At 44.9% G+C, this 23,912-nt stretch overlaps 3 protein-coding genes across 7 annotated transcripts in view; 2 read left to right on the top strand and 1 right to left on the bottom strand.

The window, feature by feature from the left end:
- Positions 1-4,334, top strand: part of LOC127612629 (endonuclease V-like) — a 53,855-nt gene extending 49,521 nt beyond the window's left edge. For 2 of the 5 annotated variants that reach the window (XM_052083370.1, XM_052083367.1), the window contains exon 9: positions 1,802-2,106. The gene's annotated coding sequence lies outside the window, so the exon portion shown is untranslated. Of the gene's footprint in view, positions 1-1,801; positions 2,107-3,943 lie in introns of those variants that run through there. The other 3 variants (XR_007965889.1, XM_052083368.1, XM_052083369.1) reach the window with 3 other exon arrangements.
- Positions 1-19,524, top strand: part of si:dkey-237i9.1 (SEC14-like protein 1) — a 92,431-nt gene extending 72,907 nt beyond the window's left edge. The window contains exon 15 of the mRNA XM_052083271.1: positions 19,440-19,524. Coding sequence (XP_051939231.1) covers positions 19,440-19,509 — 70 coding nt within the window. The 3' untranslated portion in view covers positions 19,510-19,524. The remainder of the gene's footprint in view (positions 1-19,439) is intronic.
- LOC127612595 (neuronal pentraxin-1-like) lies at positions 10,335-16,773 on the bottom strand. Its single transcript, XM_052083320.1, has 5 exons — positions 16,284-16,773; positions 15,035-15,242; positions 13,217-13,458; positions 12,808-12,987; positions 10,335-11,520 (listed from the first exon to the last, which is right to left on the bottom strand). The coding sequence occupies exons 1-5, from the start codon at positions 16,701-16,703 to the stop codon at positions 11,299-11,301; spliced, it is 1,272 nt and encodes a 423-aa protein (XP_051939280.1). The 5' UTR covers positions 16,704-16,773; the 3' UTR covers positions 10,335-11,298.
- Positions 19,525-23,912: the final 4,388 nt, after the last annotated feature.

Raw genomic sequence — 23,912 nt, 5'->3', positions numbered from 1 at the left:
GTTTCCTCCCACATTCCAAAAATATGCGTGGCAGGCTGATTGAACACTCTAAGTTGTCCCTAGGTGTGAGTGTGAGTGCGAATGGTTGTTCGTCTCTGTGTGCCCTGCGATTGGCTGGCAACCGATTCAGGGTGTCTCCCGCCTACTGCCCGGAGACAGCTGGGATAGGCTCCAGCACCCCCCACGACCCTAGTGAGGACTAAGCGGTTCAGAAAATGGATTGATGGATGGAAGTTTCATCAAATAGCACTCGTCTTTTATATTTGTACCAACAGCACTCCTAAAAGAAAATAGGAAATCACGACTGGTCGAAATATGTCCAAGGCTGGCACATGTGCGATGGAAAAAGGCCACATTCAATCATGAGAATGTTCTCTCACTTAAGTAGTGGATATTTTTGGAATATCCACACTAGGATGGGATCATATTCGGCAATGAAAGGAGAACGGGATGCGTTCCTGGTTTATTTTCACCTCGAAGTCTGACTACGGCTGTGCTGTGCCGCACACAGTGGTACGCCATCTGGTAGATGGGCGGGTCGTCCAATCTTCGAAGTGATTTCTGTGATCGTTATTTTTGTAGGGTCCTGCGTGCATCAACATTTGCTTTGTTTACTGTTGTCCGTAATTTGTGAAGTGCAAAAATTGCAAAGTTTATTTTACATTTTGTTAATTCAGAAAGAAAAAAATGAACTTGTTACATTGCTTCGAGTGTGTATACAAAGCTTCTCACCCTGAATCAAGTGGGATTGGCTCCAGCACACCCGGCGACCCTGCTGCCGATATGCAGTCAAAAGATGGATGAATAGATAAATGGATACACCATTACACTGGCCAAGATTTTCGTTGTCCTGCTAAAAGTTGAACCGCATGGTTCCCAGGACATTTTCCTTCAATTCTGACTCATCTTCCAATTCCTGCGCCACAGCATGATACTGCCAGCGCCGTGATACGGATGGAATTGACCATGTGATGAAAATCATTGGTTTCCTCCAAATATGACATCCAGCATTTACTCCCAATGGCTCAATCTTTGTCTCATCACACCACAGAAATGTATTTTTCACGGTCTGAGTCTTTCAGGTGCCTTTGGGCAAACTCCCGTTGAGCTGCCGGGTGCCTTTTGGTCAAAAGTGGGTTTTGTCTTGCCGCTCTACCTGATCAGGAAAATTCTGTTTAAAAAAAAAAGACAGATTCTCCTCTTTCCACAGCATGAATTAAAATAAATTAATAGGAGAAATTACTATCACATACTAACACGGGCCGCCGTACAATCCTAGCCACTTTTCCCTCACACGCTTCGTTGATTTCAAATAGTGTTTGATATTAACAAATCAGGAAAAAGGTCCAAATGAAGATTAGTTTTCCCAAGTTCAAGGTGATCTCCATAAATGTCCTCGTTTGCCTAACCCATTCCATAAAGGTGCGTAAGTGACACGCTTACGTTGATGTAAGAATCTGCGCAGCCGGCCGCGTTCTCTGGCTGAAAGACTTTGGAGAAAATGCCCCTAAATTATTTGGCTACTTATGCTTTACGGATGTCAAGTTTTACCTCAAGCAAAGTTTCACCGTCTGGTTATTTCCTCCTTTGGGCCACTGTGGAGATGAGCAGTCGGATGCGAGAGGATGATCATGAACAATTTGGATGTTTTTGCTGTCATCTACTTTTGTATTTTGCTTAATTTAAATTTGATTGAGATGGCGTGTGTCTACAGATGGGAACAGATGTTTGTTTTTCGTGACGACTGCAACTCTTTCTCCCTCTCACTCACTCTTCCTATCTCTGTCTCACTATTTTTCAGAAAGTGAGTGATGCGGCAGAAGGCACTTTGAAGATCAGCAACTTTGTTGTCCTGCAAATGCAGTGTGTGTGTGTGTGTGTGTGTGTGTGTGTGTGTGTGTGTGTGTGTGTGATTTTAAAAGTGCAGGTGTTCTGAGAAGACGTGTTCAGATTATAAATCTTTTTATGCACTCGCCCTACATTTAAAGTGGATATGGGTCAGGTTGACTCTTTTTATATACTGTTCTCATTACATTTTGGGGTCAGTCAGATTTTTTTCTTTTTTTAACATCCAGTGGCTTTTTAATAAATAATAAATGTCCCTGATATTCTGTTCCTCTATAAATATGCATGGATGTGTGGTGGGGCAATTCAGTGGAAATATTTTCTTTGTATTTTGTTCTTAAATGCCTGCAATGGGTGGCACGCAACAGTTATCAACTGGTTAGCACGCCCAGAGTTCATACGGGTTTGATTCCAGTCCCTCGGGCTTCCTGTGTGGAGCTCTCCCTCTGCCCGCGTTGGTTGTCTGTTGTCCGCGGGCACTCTGTTGTCTTCCTAAATTCTGAAAAAAATGCACAGTAGGTTTATGGAACACTCGAAATTGTCCCTAGGTGTGAGTGTGAGCAGGAATTGCTGTTTTTCTCTGTGCGCCATGTGATTGGCTGCTACCCAGTTCAGGTTGTCCCCCGCCTACTGCCTGATGACGGCTGGGATAGGCTCCAGCAAAGCCACGACCCTCGTGATAATAAGCGGTTCAGATAATGGATGGATGGATGACTGCAAGTGCTGACTAGCATAAATTGTAAAAGAGGAGATTGTGCATGATGTGTCATCACCAAGTGAGTCAGACTTGGCAGCTGGCAAGCGCACTGCCACACGGGCCTGTCGATGTGAGCGGAAACCAAGGACAAGGTTGTGAGTGAGCTGACTCCACAGGGATGAGACCCAAAAATAGAAATGGGCAGTATTGATCAGTAGGAGGGTGATCAACATACTGTCCCCACAACAATGAGACTCGTAACTTTGAGGTGGAAAAAATGGCTTGTATGTACATCAAATATGTTCAAAATGTCTCTGTGACAAGATAAACTGTTTATGACTGTTAAAATTGTGCCACGATTTGCGAGGTGGCAGTTGGAGGACCCCAAAAAGCAGGGAGGGCAGGGTGGAGTGACCAAGATGTATTTAACAAATTTGCAAACAGGAATACACCGGAGAAGCTAACTAAAAAAAACACACTCGATTAAAAAAACCAAAAGAAATCAAAATAGCAAAAACCTAAGACAGAAAACAAAAACATGACACCTGCACAGAGACACACAATGATCCGACACTGACTGTTCGGCAGGGAGTCCTTTTAACCACACACTAGTGTATACATTTAAATATAGTTTGGACGTGATTTGCAAATCATTGTTTTGCACGTCGGCTTCACAGTGCAGAGGTACCGGGTTCGATTCCAGCTCCGGCCTCCCTGTGTGGAGTTTGCATGTTCTCCCCGGGCCTGCGTGGGTTTTCTCCGGGTGCTCCGATTTCCTCCCACATTCCAAAAACATGCGTGGCAGGCTGATTGAACACTCTAAATTGTCCCTAGGTGTCAGTGTGAGCGTGGATGGTTGTTCGTCTCTGTGTGCCCTGTGATTGGCTGGCAACCGATTCAGGGTGTCCCCCGCCTACTGCCCGGAGACAGCTCGGATAGGCTCCAGCACCCCCCGCGACCCTAGTGAGGATCAAGCGGCTCGGAAGATGAATGAATGAATGTTTTGTTTTTATTCACGTCCCAAACTTGATTGGAATTGCGTTTGTATGAACTTAAAAAAAGAAATCTATTTTTCTCTAAATGTAGTTGATTATATGCTTCCCTTTCTGAAGTTCTTACAGCCAATAACACTCACAAACAAACCCCTGATCGGAACTCCCATAGCTATAAATTGAATCTTTCTGTCTCCGTGCATGTTTTTTCTGTATAACTATAAATATGCAGTGATGAACTTGACCTAATTACACATTTTTGGTGTGATTTCCAGCTGGAGGCAAGGCAGGTTTGTCCGTGCATAAGTGTGTGTGTGTCTGTGTGTGTGTGTGAGAAATAGAGCAAGACAGAAAGAGAGAGAATGTGAATATGGAGGAGTTTGACACTTCTGTACCTTTTTTCCCCAAGAGGCCACATGGAGGAGGGCAGTGAAGCTGCCTTCCTAAATGGCAGATTTGGGCCAATTAAGGTAGAACTGAAACATGGACTTCATGTAAACGCGCTCCCATTTGCAGACGGCAGTTCACATTCTGTCGTCTCAAGGCAACACCCTGCAGTTACAGCCTCCCACTCCTTCAAACGTACACACAGAAGATGGTTCGCCTCGTGTTCCACATCCCATGAGCCGCTCGGGCAGGTACTCGGTCTGGTTTGTGTCCACTCACGCACAAGCAGACTTGTTTGGCACAAGCATTCACCGCCGTCCCACCCTCACCCACATCCACGTCACCACTTTCATCTTTTCCTTCCACCCATCGAACATCTCCAACTTTTACCCTTCAAATGAGCTCTTTTTATTCGCTGCCCATCTTTAAATCCCTCCTCAAAACTCACTTGTATTCTTTGGCGTTTGACTCAGCATGACTTAGATTTGCTATTGGTTTTACTGCTTGGTGCTTTCTACCGCCTTTATTAACGATTCGTCTTACTGTTTATTGTATATGTTAAATCGCTCCATGTACAGCACTTTGTATGCAGCGATGGCTGTTTGAAAGTGCTCTATAAATACTGTTGACTTGACTTGACTTGACAGCGGATAACTTCTCATTCTCAAAAGGTTTCCCTCCAGCACAAGGAATCATTCAGGAATATTCACAATGGAAAATATATTTTTTTTATTGCTTTTGTTGCATTACATATTCAGTTCAGCACACCGAGTCCTCTCCCACGAGGGGGATGACTCGGCGGCTTCCACTGCAACGGATGGTGCGTGTTTTCAAGGGTATTCTCACACCGATGCATGCAGAATAACACATGAGGTTTTTGTTTTTTGTGGGGGGGTATATTTTGATTGGGCTTTTTGTTGCCAACGCTTGCTTGCCGTACCAGACACAAACCGCAACACAAATGTTCAATCCCGATTCAGGCTTCCTCAATTATTCATTACACTATTGCGCTGTTGAGCTTCACAGCGAGAGAGGGAGAGACAGTGAGGGGGTGGGGGGAAGAAAGGCGGAGGTGGAGGGGGCTATCCTAAGAAAGGGAGCTTTAAAAAGGGAAAATGTAATTGTAGACAGGGAGCGACTGACTGTGAACAGCCTGTCAACCTCTCAAACCTGTGCCCTCCTCTTTCCCCATCTGAGTTACAGTATGCCTCATTAGATCCACTTTTCCTTTTCATCCTTGTCACCTCAATTAAGTTATTCAGAGGTTTCCCTACTCTTTTATTCTCTCTGTGCGTTTGGGTAATCGCCCCTTGTCTTACCACGATTACGTCATCTCACTGACAGTCCACCCTGCTCCCCTTTAGACTTGGAAAAGAGGGATCTACGCTCAAAAGGATCAACCGCCGTATTCTTACTATTCGGCTGACCTCAAAGCTCTTGGCCATGCCGTCGATGCTTTTTATTTTTATTTTTTTAAATCTCCTCTGTGAGCTTGTCTTCACACAATAGACCACTATGAGGCTTATCCCTTCCCTCCCAATTAGGGAGATCACTCCCCTCCTCTGATGAACGGTCCATAGCTGTGATATATCAGCTGTAACGTGTTCCCTGAGAGAGGGGGGGAGGAGAGAGAGAGAGAGAGAGAGAGAGAGAGAGAGAGAGAGAGAGAGAGAGAGAGAGAGAGAGAGAGAGAGAGAGAGAGAGAGAGAGAGAGAGAGAGAGAGAGAGAGAGAGAGAGAGAGAGAGAGAGAGAGAGAGAGAGAGAGAGAGAGAGAGAGAGAGAGAGAGAGAGAGAGAGAGAGAGAGAGAGAGAGAGAGAGAGAGAGAGAGAGAGAGAGAGAGAGAGAGAGAGAGAGAGAGAGAGAGAGAGAGAGAGAGAGAGAGAGAGAGAGAGAGAGAGAGAGAGAGAGAGAGAGAGAGAGAGAGAGAGAGAGAGAGAGAGAGAGAGAGAGAGAGAGAGAGAAGTAACTAGAACATCTAAGAACCTGTGATGAATGCAGGAAGGCAAGCATGCGCGATGGTGAAAATAAAGAAGGAGCACGCGTCTGCCGGTGCTTGCAAAAAAATAGATGAGTTCAAATATGAAAGTCCTGACCACCGAAATTGACAAATTTGAAGAGGAACTTAATACAGGGTAATTATTGTATACACTAAGGCGGCCCGGTAGACCAGTGGTTAGCACGTCGGCTTCACAGTGCGGAGGTACCGGGTTCGATTCCAGCTCCGGCCTCCCTGTGTGGAGTTTGCATGTTCTCCCCGGGCCTGCGTGGGTTTTCTCCGGGTGCTCCGGTTTCCTCCCACATTCCAAAAACATGCTTGGCAAGCTGATTGAACACTCTAAATTGTCCCTAGGTGTGAGTGTGGGCGTGGATGGTTGTTTGTCTATGTGTGCCCTGCGATTGGCTGGCAACCGATTCAGGGTGTCCCCCGCCTACTGCCCGGTGACAGCTGGGATAGGCTCCAGCACCCCCCGCGACCCTAGTGAGGATCAAGCGGTACGGAAGATGAATGAATGAATGAATGTATACACTAAGTCACATAGACAGTCGATCAGTAAATTGTCATGATTCTGTTTGGGACCAACAGGTGGCACTGTTGGGCTCCCCCTGCAGCTGCACACCTTTTGGTTATTATGTAATTAGTTGTATAAAAGGATTCCCGCCCGACCACTCATTGTTGGGTCATTGTTTGTTTGCTTGTCCTGTTTGTTTCTGTCATGGTTCTGTTCTAGTTTTTTGAGCTTCGGTCATGGTTTTGTTTGATACTTTGGATTCGTTTTGTTGTTCGGACTTTGTTTGTTTAGGATTTAGTTTTCTGTGTTTTATCAATACACTTCTTCAAGTACACCCTGCCCCTCCTGCCTGCTTTTTGGGGTCCTCCACCACCACACAATGTGACATAAATAATCCAGCTGTGTTTCAAAATTGCCAGTCACCACTGGAGAGATTTTACTAAGTGTGATACGCGTTAGAAGTGACAGGAAATTAAAGCCTGTCATTTGTTTATTGGGGGGGTTCCCATAGAGTCAATCAGAAATGCAGGGTGTCCATAAAGTCTCTGTCCCATTTCAAGAATGTATTAAAAATGAAATTGATTAGATATTTTATTCAGATTTGTTCTATTGTATCAGGACTATTGAGACAAACATTGCTAAGTGTCTTACGACTAAGAGCTGATTATTGAGGAGTTTACAGCCGTTCGGTGTTCTTTTGAAATGTGTGGAAGAGAATGGAAATATTAACATGATGATGGGTCTTAGTAGTGTGCTTGCTGACATGGCTTTCATTTATACAACTGGCGCGGGCGTGATTTCCCTCCATTGCCTCATCCATGTGGGTCCTGTGACAGAGTGCTTTGTTAGTCTCTTGTGGAGTCAACTGGAATAGGCGCTCTAATGCGCACAACCACAAACAGGGGAAAGGATCTACTGTAAAATGGATTGATGGGTAGGGATTAATTTATATTGCGATTAATATGCCGTTAATGTTGTTCACTTTTTATGAGACAACCTAGCCTGACTCTGTCTCAATGAACAGCCAAGCATGTCGGAGCTCGAGTGGGACTCAGGAGCACTTTGTACAAATGCCTTGTCATTCTATTCACTGCTACTCGACCCAGGCTCTTTTCTGCAGTGCACCATGGGGGTTTACTGCAAAGTGATGCGTGTGTGTGTGTCTCTCTCTCTCTCTCTGCTAATGAAAATCCACTTCAAGGACAGGATTAACACCAAAAATCAGCCTGCAGTCTTTCTAAGAAGGTTTGCATATTTTCTCTACATACAGTACACCAGGTGTCACCAACATTTTTGAGGGTGAGAGCAACTTCATGTGTACCGATTGTGTGAAGGGCTACCAAATTGATACACGTCTGAAATAACATATTTGTCCAAAATACCTTCAATAATATGAGGATGTGTTATTTTTAATACTTGATGATTTAAATTGTCAGACTTTGATCGTGTTTCGAAATGTCTCACGGTACTGCCAATGTTTGCATTTTTAAATCATAATTTCTACTAGCAAATCACAATGTCCAGGCACTGGCGGGCTACTCAAGTGGTCTTCACGGGCTACCTGGTGCCCGCGGGCACCATGTTGGTGACCACTGCAGTACACTGTATATACCTTTGTGGGGATTGATGTTTGAGGGCATGCTCACACTAGGTCATTCGAACCATTCCAGACATGACCAAAATCCTTTGCTGTCCCTCATTGGCCAGCTTCATTCTACAGTACAAAGTTGAATTGTTTTGATTTCTTCCGTGCGACGCGGCAGTTAACATTAACACATGGCCATTGACTTTTTAAAAATTCGGAATTAGACATCCATTCACCGAACCACTTATGCTAGTTATTTAAATGATTTGTATTGCTCACAGCGAAAACATTCATTCATGATTTGCATTAGACAATCGCAAGATGTGATTCATACTGCATTAGATGTTGAAAACTTTGAGCATGTGACCATGCATGCCCGTCCATATTTGTAGTGGATTTTTTTTTTTTTAATGCTATGCAAAGTGACGGTCAATGTTCATAACCTGAAAGGAAAGATCGCCTAACAGTTATTGTACACCCATACCAAACGTGAGCACACATCAGTCCGTGCCATGTTTCGGAACCAGATCGCCAAGGGTTGTGAAACCTGCGGTTCCAGAGCCGGACATGGCCCTTTCATCCTTTTGCTGTGGCCCTCTGTGACTTTTGAAAATATATCATGAGTATTCCGTTTAGAATTAAAGTAGTTCTGTCACTTTTCAAATGTAATCCTCAATATGAATTGAATGATGATGGTGCACTTATAAAATTAAAACATTTCCTTTGTCTTTTTTTGGGGGGGCGGGGGTTCGCTGCAAACATGCGCCACAATTACGGCATCAACTGTATATCAAATACCAATCATTGCTCACGCCTGACAGTTAGCAGTTTACAATTATGTGTGGAAATTAAGATGACGTTTGCAGCCCTGATGTGCTCAGGTGCAGGAGCAAAAATCACATTAACCAGGAACAATAAATATTTTAATCGGCTATTATTTTGCGGATAGATATTTTGGTTGTTACTTGAAATAGGCCTTTTGAATTTAAATTGAATAGCTGACCGCTCGCTCCTTTTGTAATAAAAGGATGATGGAAAACAAGCAAGACGGCATGTTTGGTTTGCAGCTGGTAGATGATTTAAGTTTGGCTTTCATTTCATGGAGAAGAGAAGGGCTCAAGCAGATATTGACTTTTATTTGAAAGTAAGATTCAACCAAGTATCTTTTTGAAGAGTTCAAAATTGTTTTGGTTACATGCAGAAATAAAAATGTGTTCTCGGTAAATGTTCATAGATTTCATAAATGCAACACAGAGTAGTGTTTCATATGTTAAAAACCAACGAAGAAAAAAAAACTATGGTAAATGAAGTGTTACCCTTGCTTTCGATGTCAAAATGCTCTTTTTGGCCGCCGTTATTTTTCTATCTGTGGTCGTCTGTCTATTTGTCTTGGAGTAGATAATGTGGTCAACCCCTGTCCGAAGCTTAAGGTTTTCATGAACCGAGTTGTAAGTGTCACCAATCTTTTCTCACACATTACCTTCCCAATATTGAGCATGCGTAAATCAACCACCATCCTGGACTGCTATTTAATCGAAATCAAAATGGCGACCCATGACAAACATTTGCATTAAATGTTACTTGACATGAAGCAGATAATACTTATCAGAGTTTAGACTAAATCTTGGTGAATTTGTAGACAAAATGGACAATTATCTCAGCAGAACAGCATGTCATTAGGCTACTGGCCGTCACATTTGTACTCTTGTGATTCGTACGCGTGAATGCAACTCTGAGAACTGTTTTCCCCATTCATTCATTCATCTTCCGAGCTGCTTGATCCTCACTAGGGTCGCGGGGGGTGCTGGAGCCTATCCCAGCTGTCTTCGGGCTCTAGGCGGGGGACACCCTGAATCGGTTGCCAGCCAATCGCAGGGCACACAGAAACGAACAACCATTCGCACTCACACTCACACCAAGGGACTATTTAGAGTGTTCAATCAGCCTGCCACGCATGTTTTTGGAATGTGGGAGGAAACCGGAGCACCCGGAGAAAACCCACTCAGGCCCGGGGAGAACATGCAAACTCCACACAGGGAGGCCGGAGCTGGAATCGAACCCGGTACCTCTGCACTGTGAAGCCGACGTGCTAACCACTGGACTACCGGGCCGCCCTTGTGTTCCCCATATACGTATTATAACTTGCCTGTTATTATTTATGTGTCTCGAAGTTGAGTGACTCCGTTTAATTTTTACATTTTTTACAAGTTGAAGGAAAGACACCTTCCAAAATACTCTAACTGCCGTCTTCAAACTTGAACTGCTGATCATTCCGTTGCAAATCAAGAAGAAAAAAAAAGCACCAGAAATGCACCGTGACATTGAGTATCACAATTTTTTATTACAAAAATTAAATTGTTCATCTGTCATGTTTGCCATGCTTGGAGCATATAACAATGCAGTAAAAAACCCACACCCAAAGATAATAAAGCAGATTTCAACAATGCTTTCACAGCACTCTGTCATCCATGCTGTTACTATACAGATACTGTAACATTCCTAATACAGAGCAGTACAAACACCTGCCAAAACAAATGTTGGGGAAAACTAATCCGAAACCATAAATTGAAAAAGAAAAAAATGAAAATCGATGAAGACTGAATTTGCAACTTTAAACATTTTATGTGTGTGTGCTGAATATTTGGACCAGCCCAAGGCACCCAGGCTTTGTAACAATGTTGGCAAGTCGGCGACATTCTTACAGAAACACTTGAAGCGAACGACATATACAAACTGACTTGTGCCACTGTCTGACTTTTGATTGTTCATTCATGCCCTACATTCGGTCCGTCCGTTCTCTTTGTCAGTCACAGTGCGTGTTTCCGAGGGGCCAAGTGGTGTTAAAAGGGAGGAGGAGAAAAGCCTCACGCTCGACATCTCTTGACAGCATCAACTGCCGACGAGAATTGACAAGGCTTCCTCTGAGAAACAGGTGGGAACTGTTACGGAATTCCTTGCTGGGATGGTGACTTGTCCAAATACGGAGCGTACGTTGCCAGATGCTCGGCCCAGACGACAGAAGCCAAAACAAAAATCGAATTTGTGCTTTCAAGTGAACACATCGGAAAACAACAAACCGAGGTGTCCCAGAATGAGTCCGCCAGCCCCCAGAATGAGAACAGTTGTCCAGCACATAAATTCTTGGGAATGGCAAAAATTCCAGATTGAAGCTTACAACTAAAGTCCAGATCAAATGGCCTCTAACAAACATCAAATGAAGACGAGAACGACATAAACTCAGAAATACACCGCGGCCTTTTCTCTATGGCTTCAATTCAATTCAGTTGGCTGAACGACAAGGCTCAAAGGACCATTTGGTTGCTCCTCCAAATATTTCAATGTTGCTCTCCATCCAAGAAAAGACATTGCCGGCTGGTGCTTTACTGTTGCAGGTTGCCAAGTTGTAGATTTCGGTGATGGACAGTTTCCGATTCCAGATATTCAGGTTTGCTAACTCACCTACGAAGGCTTGTGTTGCATCAAAGCCTCCTCCGAGTGTATCCTGCGAAAGGAGACAGCGGTCAATGGGTTAGCGCGTCGACCTCACGGTGCAGAGGTACCGGGTTCAATTCCAGCTCCTGTGTGGAGTTTGCATATTCTCCCCGAGCCTGCGTGGGTTTTCCCCGGGTACTCCGGTTTCCTCCCACATTCCGAAAAACATGCGTAGCAGGCTGATTGAACACTCTAAATTGTCCCGAGGTGTGAGTGTGAGCGTGGATGGTTGTTCGTCTCTGTGTGCCCTGCGATTGGCTGGCAACCTATTCAGGGTGTCCCCCGCCTACTGCCCAAAGACAGCTGGCATAGGCTCCAGCACACCTCCCGCCACCCTTGTGAGGATAAGCGGATCGGAAAATGAATGAATGGATTGGTTGTTAAAACAATATTTGGAAAGATATTGCAGGTGAGGCGGCCCGGTAGTCCAGTGGTTAGCACGTCGGCTGCACAGTTTAGAGGTACCGGGTTCGATTCCAGCTCCGGCCTCCCTGTGTGGAGTTTGCATGTTCTCCCCGGGCCTGCGTGGGTTTTCTCCGGGTGCTCCGGTTTCCTCCCACATTCCAAAAACATGCATGGCAGGCTGATTGAACACTCTAAATTGTCCCTAGGTGTGAGTGTGAGTGCGAATGGTTGTTCGTCTCTGTGTGCCCTGCGATTGGCTGGCAACTGATTCAGGGTGTCCCCCGCCTACTGCCCGGAGACGGCTGGGATGGGCTCCAGCAGCCCCCGCGACTCTAGTGAGGATTAAGCGGTACGGAAGATGAATGAATGAATGAAAAAAGGATGCTACAGCTTCTTGTTGACTTTGAAACTTAGCTTGTAGCCGACGTGTGCACATTTTGAGCATGACGTCTCTGATCCACTGGTTAAAGGACACTTTGATTCTCTCCTCTTTCATCTCAAACTGCTTCAAACAACAAAGCGTGTGACGGAAAAGTGGTTAGGACTGCACGACTGTCCGTGTTTTATGTTATGTGTTGTGTTTATTATTTTACTTTATGTTAACTGTTTTGTAAAGCGCTTTGTTACAGCTGCCGCTGTTGTGAAAGCGCCATATAAATCAGCATGTATTGTATTGTATTGTATTGTATTTCTTCAAAGGGTGAGTCATTGCATTTTGTTGCACGTGTCTCATTTCCAGCGGTTATACTTATTTCTTTGCTTGTCAGGAAGTTAATCATTTTGAAATGTAACTCCAGCAAAAAGTTGCACTCAATTTCGGTGGGCTTTGATTCAAACTACAATTGATATTTCAGTGCTGCGCATTTCCGCGGCAACCCGTGTGTTCATCTACCTGCTCCTGTCCCAAGACGAGCACCCCGTCCGGTTTGATGGGGTGATATGGTGCCAGATTTTCACCGCTGCCCCTCATCATGCCGTCCTGGAAGGCCTCCCACATCCCATCTCGGGTGGTCCACGTGATGCACAGGTGGTGCCATTTGCCGTCATTAATGAGGAACGGCAGCTTTGCGACCTGCGGCAGATAGATGTCCATGTAAATCTTCTTTCCGAGCGTTTGCAACTTGAAAACCTTCCTCCGGGTCCTGCTGATTAACAACCGATGTCTCTTATATTTCTCACCTTCATAACATCGTCCTGGTTTGGATCAGGCAAGTTACAGCTTGTTCATTCAAATGCATCTTTTAACTTTGTCTTACAGTGTCATACGATACGGACTAACCATGCACGCGTCGATGTCGTACCTTGTCATTAATGAGAATCTCCATTGGGTTGTTTCCCCATTCGATCAGCACCATCTCATTGGCCTGCCCCGGGACAGCGTAAGAAAAGGGTGTCCCCACCCCTGGCGAGGCATTGGACTTGATCCACAGACAAACGGTGAAGGAGTACATCTCGGGTAGACTCCTCTTGGCTTTGGCGTACATGTAGTTGGTCCTCAGGGGGAACGTCAGCTGGAACTTATCCGTGGGTCTGTTTTCTTTGCCTGCACATGAGATTTAATACCAGTCTGTCTGTAAAAGTTTGCTTTTGCTCACATGGGAATTATTTTTATCTAGTGCGTCTATTTGGGGATTAGCAAGAGGTAGAGCAACATTCATCAAAATTCATGTTCATGCGCATGAGCCAACAATGAAGATGTGAATGGAATTCGTATGAGCACAACTGAAGAGTGACAAATGGAAGATCTATTTTCACTCCTGCTGTTTGTAATACCAAATAAATACAAATACACTTTCCATTTCCTTTGATGCACCCACGACACGTTCAGCCATACATCCATTTTCTATACCACGTGCCCTTTTGCTGATGTTCCGGAGCCTTCCCCAGCTGATTTAGGACAAGAGGCGAGGTGAGATGCCCTGGACGGGTCTCGAGCCACTCACAGGCCAGATTTAAACACACAACCATTTCAACTCACATTCACATCGATGGCGAAGTGTTTGTTTAGATCAGGCATGTCCAAAGTCCGGCCCGCGGGCCAAATCCGGCCCGCGGTCGAATTTCATCCGGCCCTCGGCCCCCGTCATAAAATCAGTGCCGTCTGGCCCGCAGGTTGGGCGCAATGGAACACGTGTTGCATTGACTGAGGTCTCGTAGACTGGCGAGTGATGTTTCATAGAGTACTGCTTCCCTCTAGTGGCTAAATGAGTAATAGCATTCACTAAATGAGTAATAGCATTTAGACACTAGAGGGCATCACTCACGAGTTAACAAGACATCACTCCGTGTTTATATTGACTGATATGTCATATTTCAAATTCCTGTTTCAAATGAACCAAAAGAAATTCTTAAGATTGTTGAAATTAAAATAAAAATGGAAATGTGAAACAGACTGGCTTACTAAAATTTGTTGAACAATATTGTTGTTCAATGTAAAGAATGTCAGCCAAGGTCGGCCCCCTGACATTTTACCACGTAAAATCTGGCCCCCTTGGCAAAAAGTTTGGACACCCCTGGTTTAGATTATAGGACATGCGTGTTTTTTGGTCATGTGAGGGGAAGCTGTGTTACACGCAGATAAAAGCAAACACAAGAAGGCTGTTTTGCTCGTAGAGTGTGACGACCAGTATACACACGCTCACCGCGTACGCACACACACTCTCAAACTCACGAGTAGAAGAGTTGAAAAAGCCCCGTAAATGCTCCAACTCGCCCATGAGAGAAGCCCCGATCAGCAATTACCTCCCCGCAACAGAAAATGTACTTCTCGGCTTCTCGTTTTTCTTCATTTTTTTCTTTCTTCCTCCTCTTCTTCTTTTGTCAGTCACTCTGTAACACTGTCTGCGCTTGACTGCAAAGCAGCAAGAGGCTCAAAGGAAAACTCGTCTTAAAATATGCAAAGCAATGCAGTTTTCTTCCCCGAGTGTGCGCGCGAGGCGATGGATGCCGCAGCAGCAGTAGCAAGCGAGGGGGGAAAAAAAAAACCCCAACACATCTGAGTCCATGGGAGTTCATGAACTCATCGTATCGGGGGCTTCGGGGGCACGACGTGCACAATCTTGGGCAATAAATCGACTTTAATGACGCTCTCCCCTATGAGGCAGATCCAATGTACCCACCTTTCTCCAGGTCTGTGATGCGGTGGTGCAGAGAAGTGAGCGTGGACTCCACTCGGTTCCTTTGCTCGCTGTCATTCCTGGAACCACTTTTGGCTTCCTCTAACGTGTTGACCCGAGACAGAACTTGCTTCTCCATGTCATCAATCTTGTTTTGAATCAGATCCTTCAGACTGTTCCCCTGGACAGTGTTATTCCCTCGGCTGTATTGCTGTAGCGTACGGAAGGGAAAAATGCATTTGTTAACTCGTTCACTCCCAAAGACGTTTTTAAACGTCTTTTCAGACTCGGTCTAGAATGGGCTGGTATTGAATGAGTTAAGAGCCGAAAGCTAGGTTCTAATTGCGGGTGGAGATTTTTATTTTTCAATTACCTGCCTGGGCGTTCGTGTATTTGCAGATGTTTGGCTCTACGTCAAATTGCTGTGAAGAACTGTTTCCCGTATGCGCACTCGTCGGGTAAGCTACATAACTTGCACAACATATCAATCATATCCAAGCTCCTCTTCGCATTTAAGATAACTGTTTTTGATCGGGGGGCGGGGTGCTATTTCAACATGAAGTTAATTGCGGTTTACAAAGACATCGAGACGCACCGAATCGCACTGAAAGCGACCCTAAAACTACATGTTTACAGACAGTTGTGACGGTCGCCACTGCGAATGCCATTCATACACGCTCACCGTTCCATAACGTGCAACGGCTAATTACTCCGATTAGATATCCCACTTCCTTGTCAACTGGGCTCTTTTTATTATTAGTTTTTACTCTGCTGGCTGATTCTCTATTAATGCGGTATCCATATGTGACTAATGCTGCTGTGACAATATATATTCCCTCATGGGATGAATGAATATCTCTATCTATCTATCTATCTATCTATCTATCTATCTATCTATCTATCTATCTATCTATCTATCTATCTATCTATCTATCTATCTATCTATCTATCTATCTATCTATCTATCTATCTATCTATCTATCTATCTATCTATCTATCTATCTATCTATCTATCTATCTATCTATCTATCTATCTATCTATCTATCTATCTATCTATCTATCTATCTATCTATCTATCTATCTATCTATCTATCTGTGTGATACAGCGCTTGCATTGCATCATTCTACCGTGCAGGTGTACCTAATGAATTGACTCGCAAGTATTCTGTCCATGCTCGGTAAAAGATGCACCGAGTGTGGACGTGTGGCTTAGCTTCTTACAGAACTTTGGCCGGACTGGAACTTGCCTACCTCAAGGTTCTCCAGTCTCTGTTTGAGAGTCTGTAAAGTGTGTCCCAGCTGGGCAAGGGTCTCTGCGGTGCCCCGTGAAATATCCCCCATGGTGTTCTTGACGCCCGGCCGCCTCCCTCCGGGTCCCACCGCAGCCGGGAAACTCTGACTCTCGCATCGACTCAACTTGGACGTTAGTTCCCTGATTGTCTCCTTCTGGTTCATAATGGTCTCTTTTTGCTGCAGCACGGTCTCTCGCAGTTGCATGACGGTAGTCTTCAGGTCCTCCGCCGGCCCACTGTTCTGCATGGTGGCCGCACACAAGTCCATATCCTTGGGCACCGACGTGCAAATAAACTGCCTCTGTCCCATGTCTTGCGCGGAGCTCTCCGCGGTGGCCAGGCAACAAAGGAGAAAAACTTTCCACGGGAGTCGCTCCATGGTTGCCACTCGTGTTGCTTTTCGATATTTCAGCACCGCGGAGCTGTTCACTGAAGCTTGGCGCCGCAGCGAGCTGCGCGCGGTTATATAGCGCGCTTGACGCAGCCCCCCCACCCCACCCCCCTCATTCATCGCTGCTCCGAGAGGAGGCACCCGGCCCATTCTTTAAGGTCGTGCACGATGCGTGCAACAGTCACCCACGCGCTCGATCAATGCCGAGCAGAAGCTTTCAGCCATAGTTTCAAATCCAAATTCTACAGTACTGGGGAAATTACTGTGCTAGGAATAAGACAATTCAGGAAAAGTGGAGGCTTCTACAGTGTAGTAATTATTGCACCCCCTTAAAGGAGCCTGAGGGAGCACTCCACCAACCCCCTCTTGCCCCCCCCCAAAAAAAACGCACACTGTATAAATAGCTGTACAGTATTTTAATCATGATCGACTTCTCTTGTTACAGTAAAACCAGCAATCTGCATGATCTCCCAAAAGGAAATTTGCTTGGTAATGGATTGAAAGCAACGGACGGATATGCTTTCCTTGCAGTTTCCATTCAACGAGTGTCGAAATAATAATGAGGGTTGAGAACAAAGGGTATCCGGCGGCCCGGTAGTCCAGTGGTTAGCACGTCGGCTTCACAGTGCAGAGGTAACGGGTTCGATTCCAGCTCCGGCCTCCCTGTGTGGAGTTTGCATGTTCTCCCCGGGCGTGCGTGGGTTTTCTCCGGGTGCTCCGGTTTCCTCCCACATTCCGAAAAACATGCGTGGCAGGCTGATTGAACACTCTAAATTGTCCCTAGGTGTGAGTGTGAGCGTGGATGGTTGTTCTTCTCTGTGTGCCCTGCGATTGGTTGGCAACCGATGCAGGGTGTCCCCCGCCTACTGCCCGGAGACAGCTGGGATAGGCTCCAGCACCCCCCGCGACCCTAGTGAGGATCAAGCGGTTAGGAAGATGAATGAATGAATGAATGAATGAGAACAAAGGGTTATTTTTTATATGTTTTTTCTCTTTCTTTCTTTAACAATCGATTGTGTAATCCTTCCCATTAATATGTCAACAAGATCTAACACTCTGGATGAGCTCATGTTGCAGTAACAAATCATCTACAAAAAGATGACTCATTTAAGATAACCGCTTACGACTTTTATTGAAGAAAAAAAAAAACACACACGACATGACAGTGTTTGATTTTCCGCCAGTACGCAATATCAAATTTTACACTAGAAGTATCGAGACAAGAAATAAATGTGAAATGTGCTCTTTGCGTGACAGTGCATTCTTCTGCCAAATGAGCGCAACTACTCAAGAGGCGCATCGATTTTATGTCCCACTTGCATCACTGTGCTGTGTAAAACTATGGTCGCAAACAGAATTGCGGAGACAAATGTTCTGGTGAGACATTTGTAATTCAGTTACATTGCAAGAAGTTTTTTTAGACTTAGCCATGGGGACTCGGCGGCTATCGACTAAAGGCGGTTAGGAAAATTGACCCATAAGTCCACTTTAATTTGTTTAATTATTGATCCTGTGTGTTGTAATCAGCAAAATGCCGATTAGCGCAGTGGCATATGAAACGAATAGTGGATGGAAGCTTGATTGCGCCAAGACAAACATGTACAACATTCTCCTGACCTCAGCAGAATGCGCCGCATTAGATCTCATAACCTTGCTCCAAATCGACAAGGGCCATTTTGTTGTATTTGATTGGCCAACAAGGAGCAAAGTTTTCAGGGTTTTTTTTTTTTAAATGACCATGCAAGTAAAAAAAAAAAATGCCCATGCATTTTTTTTAAATGACCATGCAAGTTGCGGACGTTGTATCGGTCTGTCGTGGTGAAGAAGGAGCTGAGCCAAAGGGCGAAGCTCTCAATTTACCGGTCGATCTACGTTCCAACCCTCATCTATGGTCACGAGCTATGGGTCGTGCCCGAAAGAACGAGATCCCGGATACAAGCGGCCGAAATGAGTTTTCTCCGCAGGGTGTCCGGGCTCTCCCTTAGAGATAAGGTGAGGAGCTCGGTCATCCGGGAGGGGCTCAGAGTCGAGCCGCTTCTCCTCCACATCGAGAGGAGCCAGATGAGGTGGCTTGGGCATCTGATTCGGATGCCTCCTGAGCGCCTCCCTGGTGAGGTGTTCCGGGCATGTCCCACTGGGAGGAGACCCCGAGGAAGACCCAGGACACGCTGGAGAGACTATGTCACCCAGCTGGCCTTGGAACGCCTCGGGATCCCCCGGGGAGAGCTGGAAGAAGTAGCTAGGGAGAGGGAAGTCTGGGCTTCTCTGCTAAAGCTGTTGCCCCCGCGACCCGGCCCTGGATAAGCGGTAGATGATGGATGGATGGATGGACCATGCAAGTGTGGTTTGCTCTGAACGATGTGTAGTTTGCCAAGCGATCCACAAGATGTCACGCCTTAAAAAGGTGTCACAGCACCATATGGTCTGTCACGTTTTCCTCGCTTCCTTCCTTGCATGTGCCGGCTGGAACACTGGGCGGGTATTTTCAGACGGCAACATTTAACTGACACAATCATCTTTGGTGCTCATAGTGAGAAGCAGACCGGTATCGATAGGCTCCTCGAATCTGCATCCGTGCTCGGTTCCATACCTTTGCCGGGAGGCAGACTGAGTTGGACACCAGGGGCGGGATGGAAAAGGACTCAAATGTGGAACGATCAGTCTCTCAGGCCTGCTGAATAATGCAAAGCTTCATAATAGTCTAATGGCAAAGACAGATACGAGCCATTTCACACGCTGGCAGAACGCGGCATGCTTATTTATCCAGAATTTGCACTCGCGGTGGAGAATATAATGCAGAAGGATTGACTGAGAATCGCCGGAGAAAGGGAGAAAGGTTGGAGAGAGGGTGCAGAGACTGTACACTCGCCGGCAATAACATTGGAAAATCACGTCTGCTTCGTGTCGTAAAATAATGCGACTAAAATGTTGTTGAACGACCACTGCAAACCGCAACCGATAATTAATTTTTCAAATGATTCAACTGGAATGGTATTCAGTGGAGTGCAGGCCTCAAGCAAGGTTGTTCTGTAAACAAAAGGAGGGGGAAAGCATTAGTGAGCAGGATTTGTCGGTAGGAGCTACTTTATTTTTTAGGGGGGTGGGGGCGCTGGATAATGGTAAAACACATTAGGAACGTTCTAGGGCAGGTGGACAAGACTGAAAGAGCAAAAACTGAAAACAATAATCATCTAGGGCGGCCCGGTAGTCCAGTGGTTAGCGCGTCGGCTTCACAGTGCAGAGGTACCGGGTTCGATTCCAGCTCCGGCCTCCCTGTGTGGAGTTTGCATGTTCTCCCCGGGCCTGCGTGGGTTTTCTCCGGGTCTCCGGTTTCCTCCCACATTCCAAAAACATGCAAGGCAGGCTGATTGAACACTCGAAATTGTCCCTAGGTGTGAGTGTTGGCGTGGATGGTCATTCGTCTCTGTGTGCCCTGCGATTGGCTGGCAACCGATTCTGGGTGTCCCCCGCCTACTGCGCGAAGACGGCTGGGATAGGCTCCAGCACCCCCCGCGACCCTAGTGAGGATCAAGCGGCTCGGAAGATGAATGAATGAAAATGAAAGTGTTTTGGCCTCAATGTGGTTCTTTCTCAATGGATCCGAGGCCAACCAAAGCTGCAGAGTCATTGATTATGACACTCTGTGTGTAGGTGGGGGTTGGAGGGATATGTAAATGAACCCCACTATTTTGTAACGATGTGATGGAAGTGCAGAAAAGTTCACTCACAGGGTGATTTTTTTTTTCATCCCGAAATAAGCATTCGTTGTTTTAATTTCAAATGATGTGATGGTTGGGCAGACACTTCAGAAGCCCAAATGTATACAGTCATTAAGAAGGAAACTATAATGCCATGATATATGAATGTAAATAATGATAATAGTACAATATTTAAATAAGAAAATAGTGACTGAGAGTGAGAACATAAGCGGGGCAGAAGAATGGATGGATGCGTTGCTAGAGCTCCGGTTTCCCTCTATTGCAAAGTCATTTCATCTTAATTTTCATTTCAGATGATTACAATTATATGTCCATGTAAAATACATGCATATATTTTACATTTTAAAGATGTTATGATTTTAATGATCTTTAAGAAGACATGTTTTTCCCGCCCTTGGGAAGCCTCTAAGCCTTGTCTGGTAAAGGGTTAAACATGAAAATAAAAGGTTCGACTGAAGTACTTTCTCTCCGCACAGGCGTCAGACACGTAACTGGAGCGAGGGAGCTGCACTGACGTCAGCCGCCCAACCAATCGCACTACAAAGAGATGAAGAGGGAATCGAGAGGCACGTGCCCAGCAGAGAGCTTGCTCGTCACTGCGAACTCGAGTGATGATGAGGTAAAGGCCGTTTTTACCTTCTGCACCTGCTGCACTTTGACAGTAAACACTACTTAGAAAACGCAACGCTCCCGACATGAAGCTGTAGAAGTAAAATGTTAATTATTCACTGGAGGCTAAATGCACGTTGGGGGGTGGGGGGGGGAAACGTTTGCATTTAGCACTTGCACATGTCACTGTTCACTGAAAAACATGTGTCCATTTTTGTGATTAAAAAACAAAAATACGTGGAAGTGGCACTCTTCAATGAACCTAACAGACGTTTTCAAAATGTGGGAGGAAGCTGCAGAACTCAGGAACAACTCACGCAAACACTGGAAAAGGTGTAAATGACGCACAGGGAATCCAGCACTGAGATTTGAATATCAACCACAGAAAAGTGAGGCAGATGTGAACATTTTTATTGCAACCAACTCATTTAATTTGAGAAAAATGCAACTTTACGAAACACAACATTGTTGTCGGTGAGTCTACAAAGATTAGACAAGCCGAAGCACTCTTTGGTTAGTGGCCATCACCCTGGGAGAGCAGCTGTGTTTTAGGATTCAATAAAAAAAAAGAAAAGAAAGACCCTGTAAGGCAGAAGGGCTTCTCGAGGGACTGAATGAGCTCTCTGCACATCCTCTCTGAATTGCATCAAATATAAGCATCTTCTTCCCATGGCAGCCCCTCAGAGGTGCTGGGTGGGTTATTCTGCCCACAAGGTTTGGATGACGTTACTCTCAAGATAGTCCACAGAAATGGAAATAGATGTTCAAGTGTGTTTCCCATTTATCACAGCCAGAGATGGCTAGTAACGCTCTACATCTGCAGCTACATTTACTAAAGTATAATTTGGGATGAATTGTACTTGGAAGAGTAGCAATTGTACTTTTACTTGAGTATGTATGTTCAGAAGAAACAGTACGACATTACATTAAAAGACATTCCGATGTTTATTTTTATCAATTTATTTTTTTACTGCATACACAATCTTTTTTTTTTTTTTTTGCTTCCCATATCTACCACTGTTTTCATTCATTCATTCATCTTCCAAGCCGCTTGATCCTCACTAGGGTCGCGGGGGGTGCTGGAGCCTATCCCAGCTGTCTTTGGGCAGTAGGCGGGGACACCCTGAATCGGTCGCCAGCCAATCGCAGGGCACACAGAGACGAACAACCATTCGCACTCACACTCACACCGAGGGACAAGTTAGAGTGTTTAATCAGCCTGCCACGCATGTTTTTGGATATTTGCATTTAGGTAGTTTAAACTTTGGCAAATAAATAAATAAATAAATAAAATAAAAATTACGGTAAATTCATAAAACAGCTTTTTACCAGCTGAAAATGTCTCCAGACTGAAGGGTTGCATGCTGCAAGCAGACTAGGAGAATCTCATCCATGTTTTTATCTCCAGGAGACTTCATTATTGCAATCAACCAACTCCAGCTCATTCAGAATGCTCAGAATGCAACAAAGAGTCCAGAACATATTACATAGTAAGTAATAAACATAAACACTTTACGTTTATGACTACGTTTAAGTCACCATTCAGCGGGAAGCCCAACTAGGATGCCAGCAGATTCGGAACAACTCGACTGTTTTTTAGATCCTTTAAAAAAAAAACAGTTAAAAAATGAGTTGATTCCATTAGTGACTGGCGTCCAGTCAGCTGTAGAATAGATTTTAAGATTCTGCTCACAGGTCTGTAAATCACCGAATGATTTGGGTGCTGAATACATAAAGGCAGGGGTGTCAAACTCGTTTTTGTCGCGGGCCACATTGTAGTGAGAGTTTCCCACGGAGGGCCATTATGACTGTGAAACTATATAAATATTGAATCACTTCCTCGTATTATTGCATTTAAAGTACACAATTAATAGATTTTGAAATCAAAAGTCAAGGAGAGTAGTTTGTTCCCCTGTTGTTCAAGTTTCTGTAATAATGTAAAAGAAGAAAATGCTCGCAATCGCTCAGCATTCCTATTTATTACATATGACAACTTGAAATTTTGGTACGGATTTGAGCAAGCGTCATGGAAGTTGACCTGGTTGATTTGCTTTCGCGGGCCACATAAAATGATGCGGCGGGCCAGATCAGGCTCACGGGCCTTGAGTTTGACACCAGTCCATTGAGGAAATGCAAATGGGTTGTTAAACCAGTAGTGGTCAAAATGAGTTACTCTTTGCTGTAATGCGGTTCCAGGGAAAGCTATGTATCACAAAAGAAAATATTCTGGTGTTTTGCGACAGCATTTCAATAAATTAGCAGTTAACATGGCTTCCCGCATTTCTCTGCGTCTATTCTTCATCATGTGTGCTCTTTAGCTGCCGCGGAGGTGATGATTCGTGTCTTTTGTTTTGTTGACGCCGGACACAAAGCAAACTTTTGCCCTCGCGTCGTGTTTCACCACGTTAGCTATCCAGTCACAGCTCGTAGGTAGCAGACGCATCGCAAGCAACAGCGGTGAACAGCAAAATGATGCAGGCGTAAAATTTGGGCAATTCTGTCACAGTGAGGAGTGCGCACGGAAGAGGATACAAAGATGTCATCAATATGCATAACAGTAGTTGAATGGTAGGGTCCAAATTTATTGATGGCAAATCCATATCCTATATTGAATATACTGTCTACCATGTATACCACTCACTCGAAGCAATACCATACCTCTAGTCAGGCTCCAACTGACCTATGACCCTAATGAAGATGAGCAACATAAAAAAATGGATGGACAAATGGATGAACTCTCAGGTTGTTTTTTTGTTGTTGTTGTTTTTTACCCTTTTGTTTTATGTGAATGCAAGATTCCAGAATAAAAATCAAATCAGTTATATATTTTTGCTCCACACATGCTTATTGCAGGCCTTCAGAAAAGCAA

The sequence above is a fragment of the Hippocampus zosterae genome, chromosome 13 (genome assembly GCF_025434085.1).
Source record: "Hippocampus zosterae strain Florida chromosome 13, ASM2543408v3, whole genome shotgun sequence".
NCBI lineage: Eukaryota > Metazoa > Chordata > Actinopteri > Syngnathiformes > Syngnathidae > Hippocampus > Hippocampus zosterae.
Note: the sequence above shows the minus strand (reverse complement) of the source record. Positions and strands in the feature narration are given on the sequence as shown.

What these genes read in the sequence shown, in the direction of transcription:
- LOC127612595 (XM_052083320.1), bottom strand. Translation starts at nt 16,703, where the DNA reads ATGGAGCGACTCCCGTGGAAAGTTTTTCTCCTTTGTTGCCTGGCCACC. An exon ending in AGAGACTGGAGAACCTTGAG is followed by an intron (nt 15,243 to 16,283) that starts GTAGGCAAGTTC and finishes CGTACGCTACAG; the next exon opens with CAATACAGCCGAGGGAATAA. An exon ending in AGATTCTCATTAATGACAAG is followed by an intron (nt 12,988 to 13,216) that starts GTACGACATCGA and finishes TATCTGCCGCAG; the next exon opens with GTCGCAAAGCTGCCGTTCCT.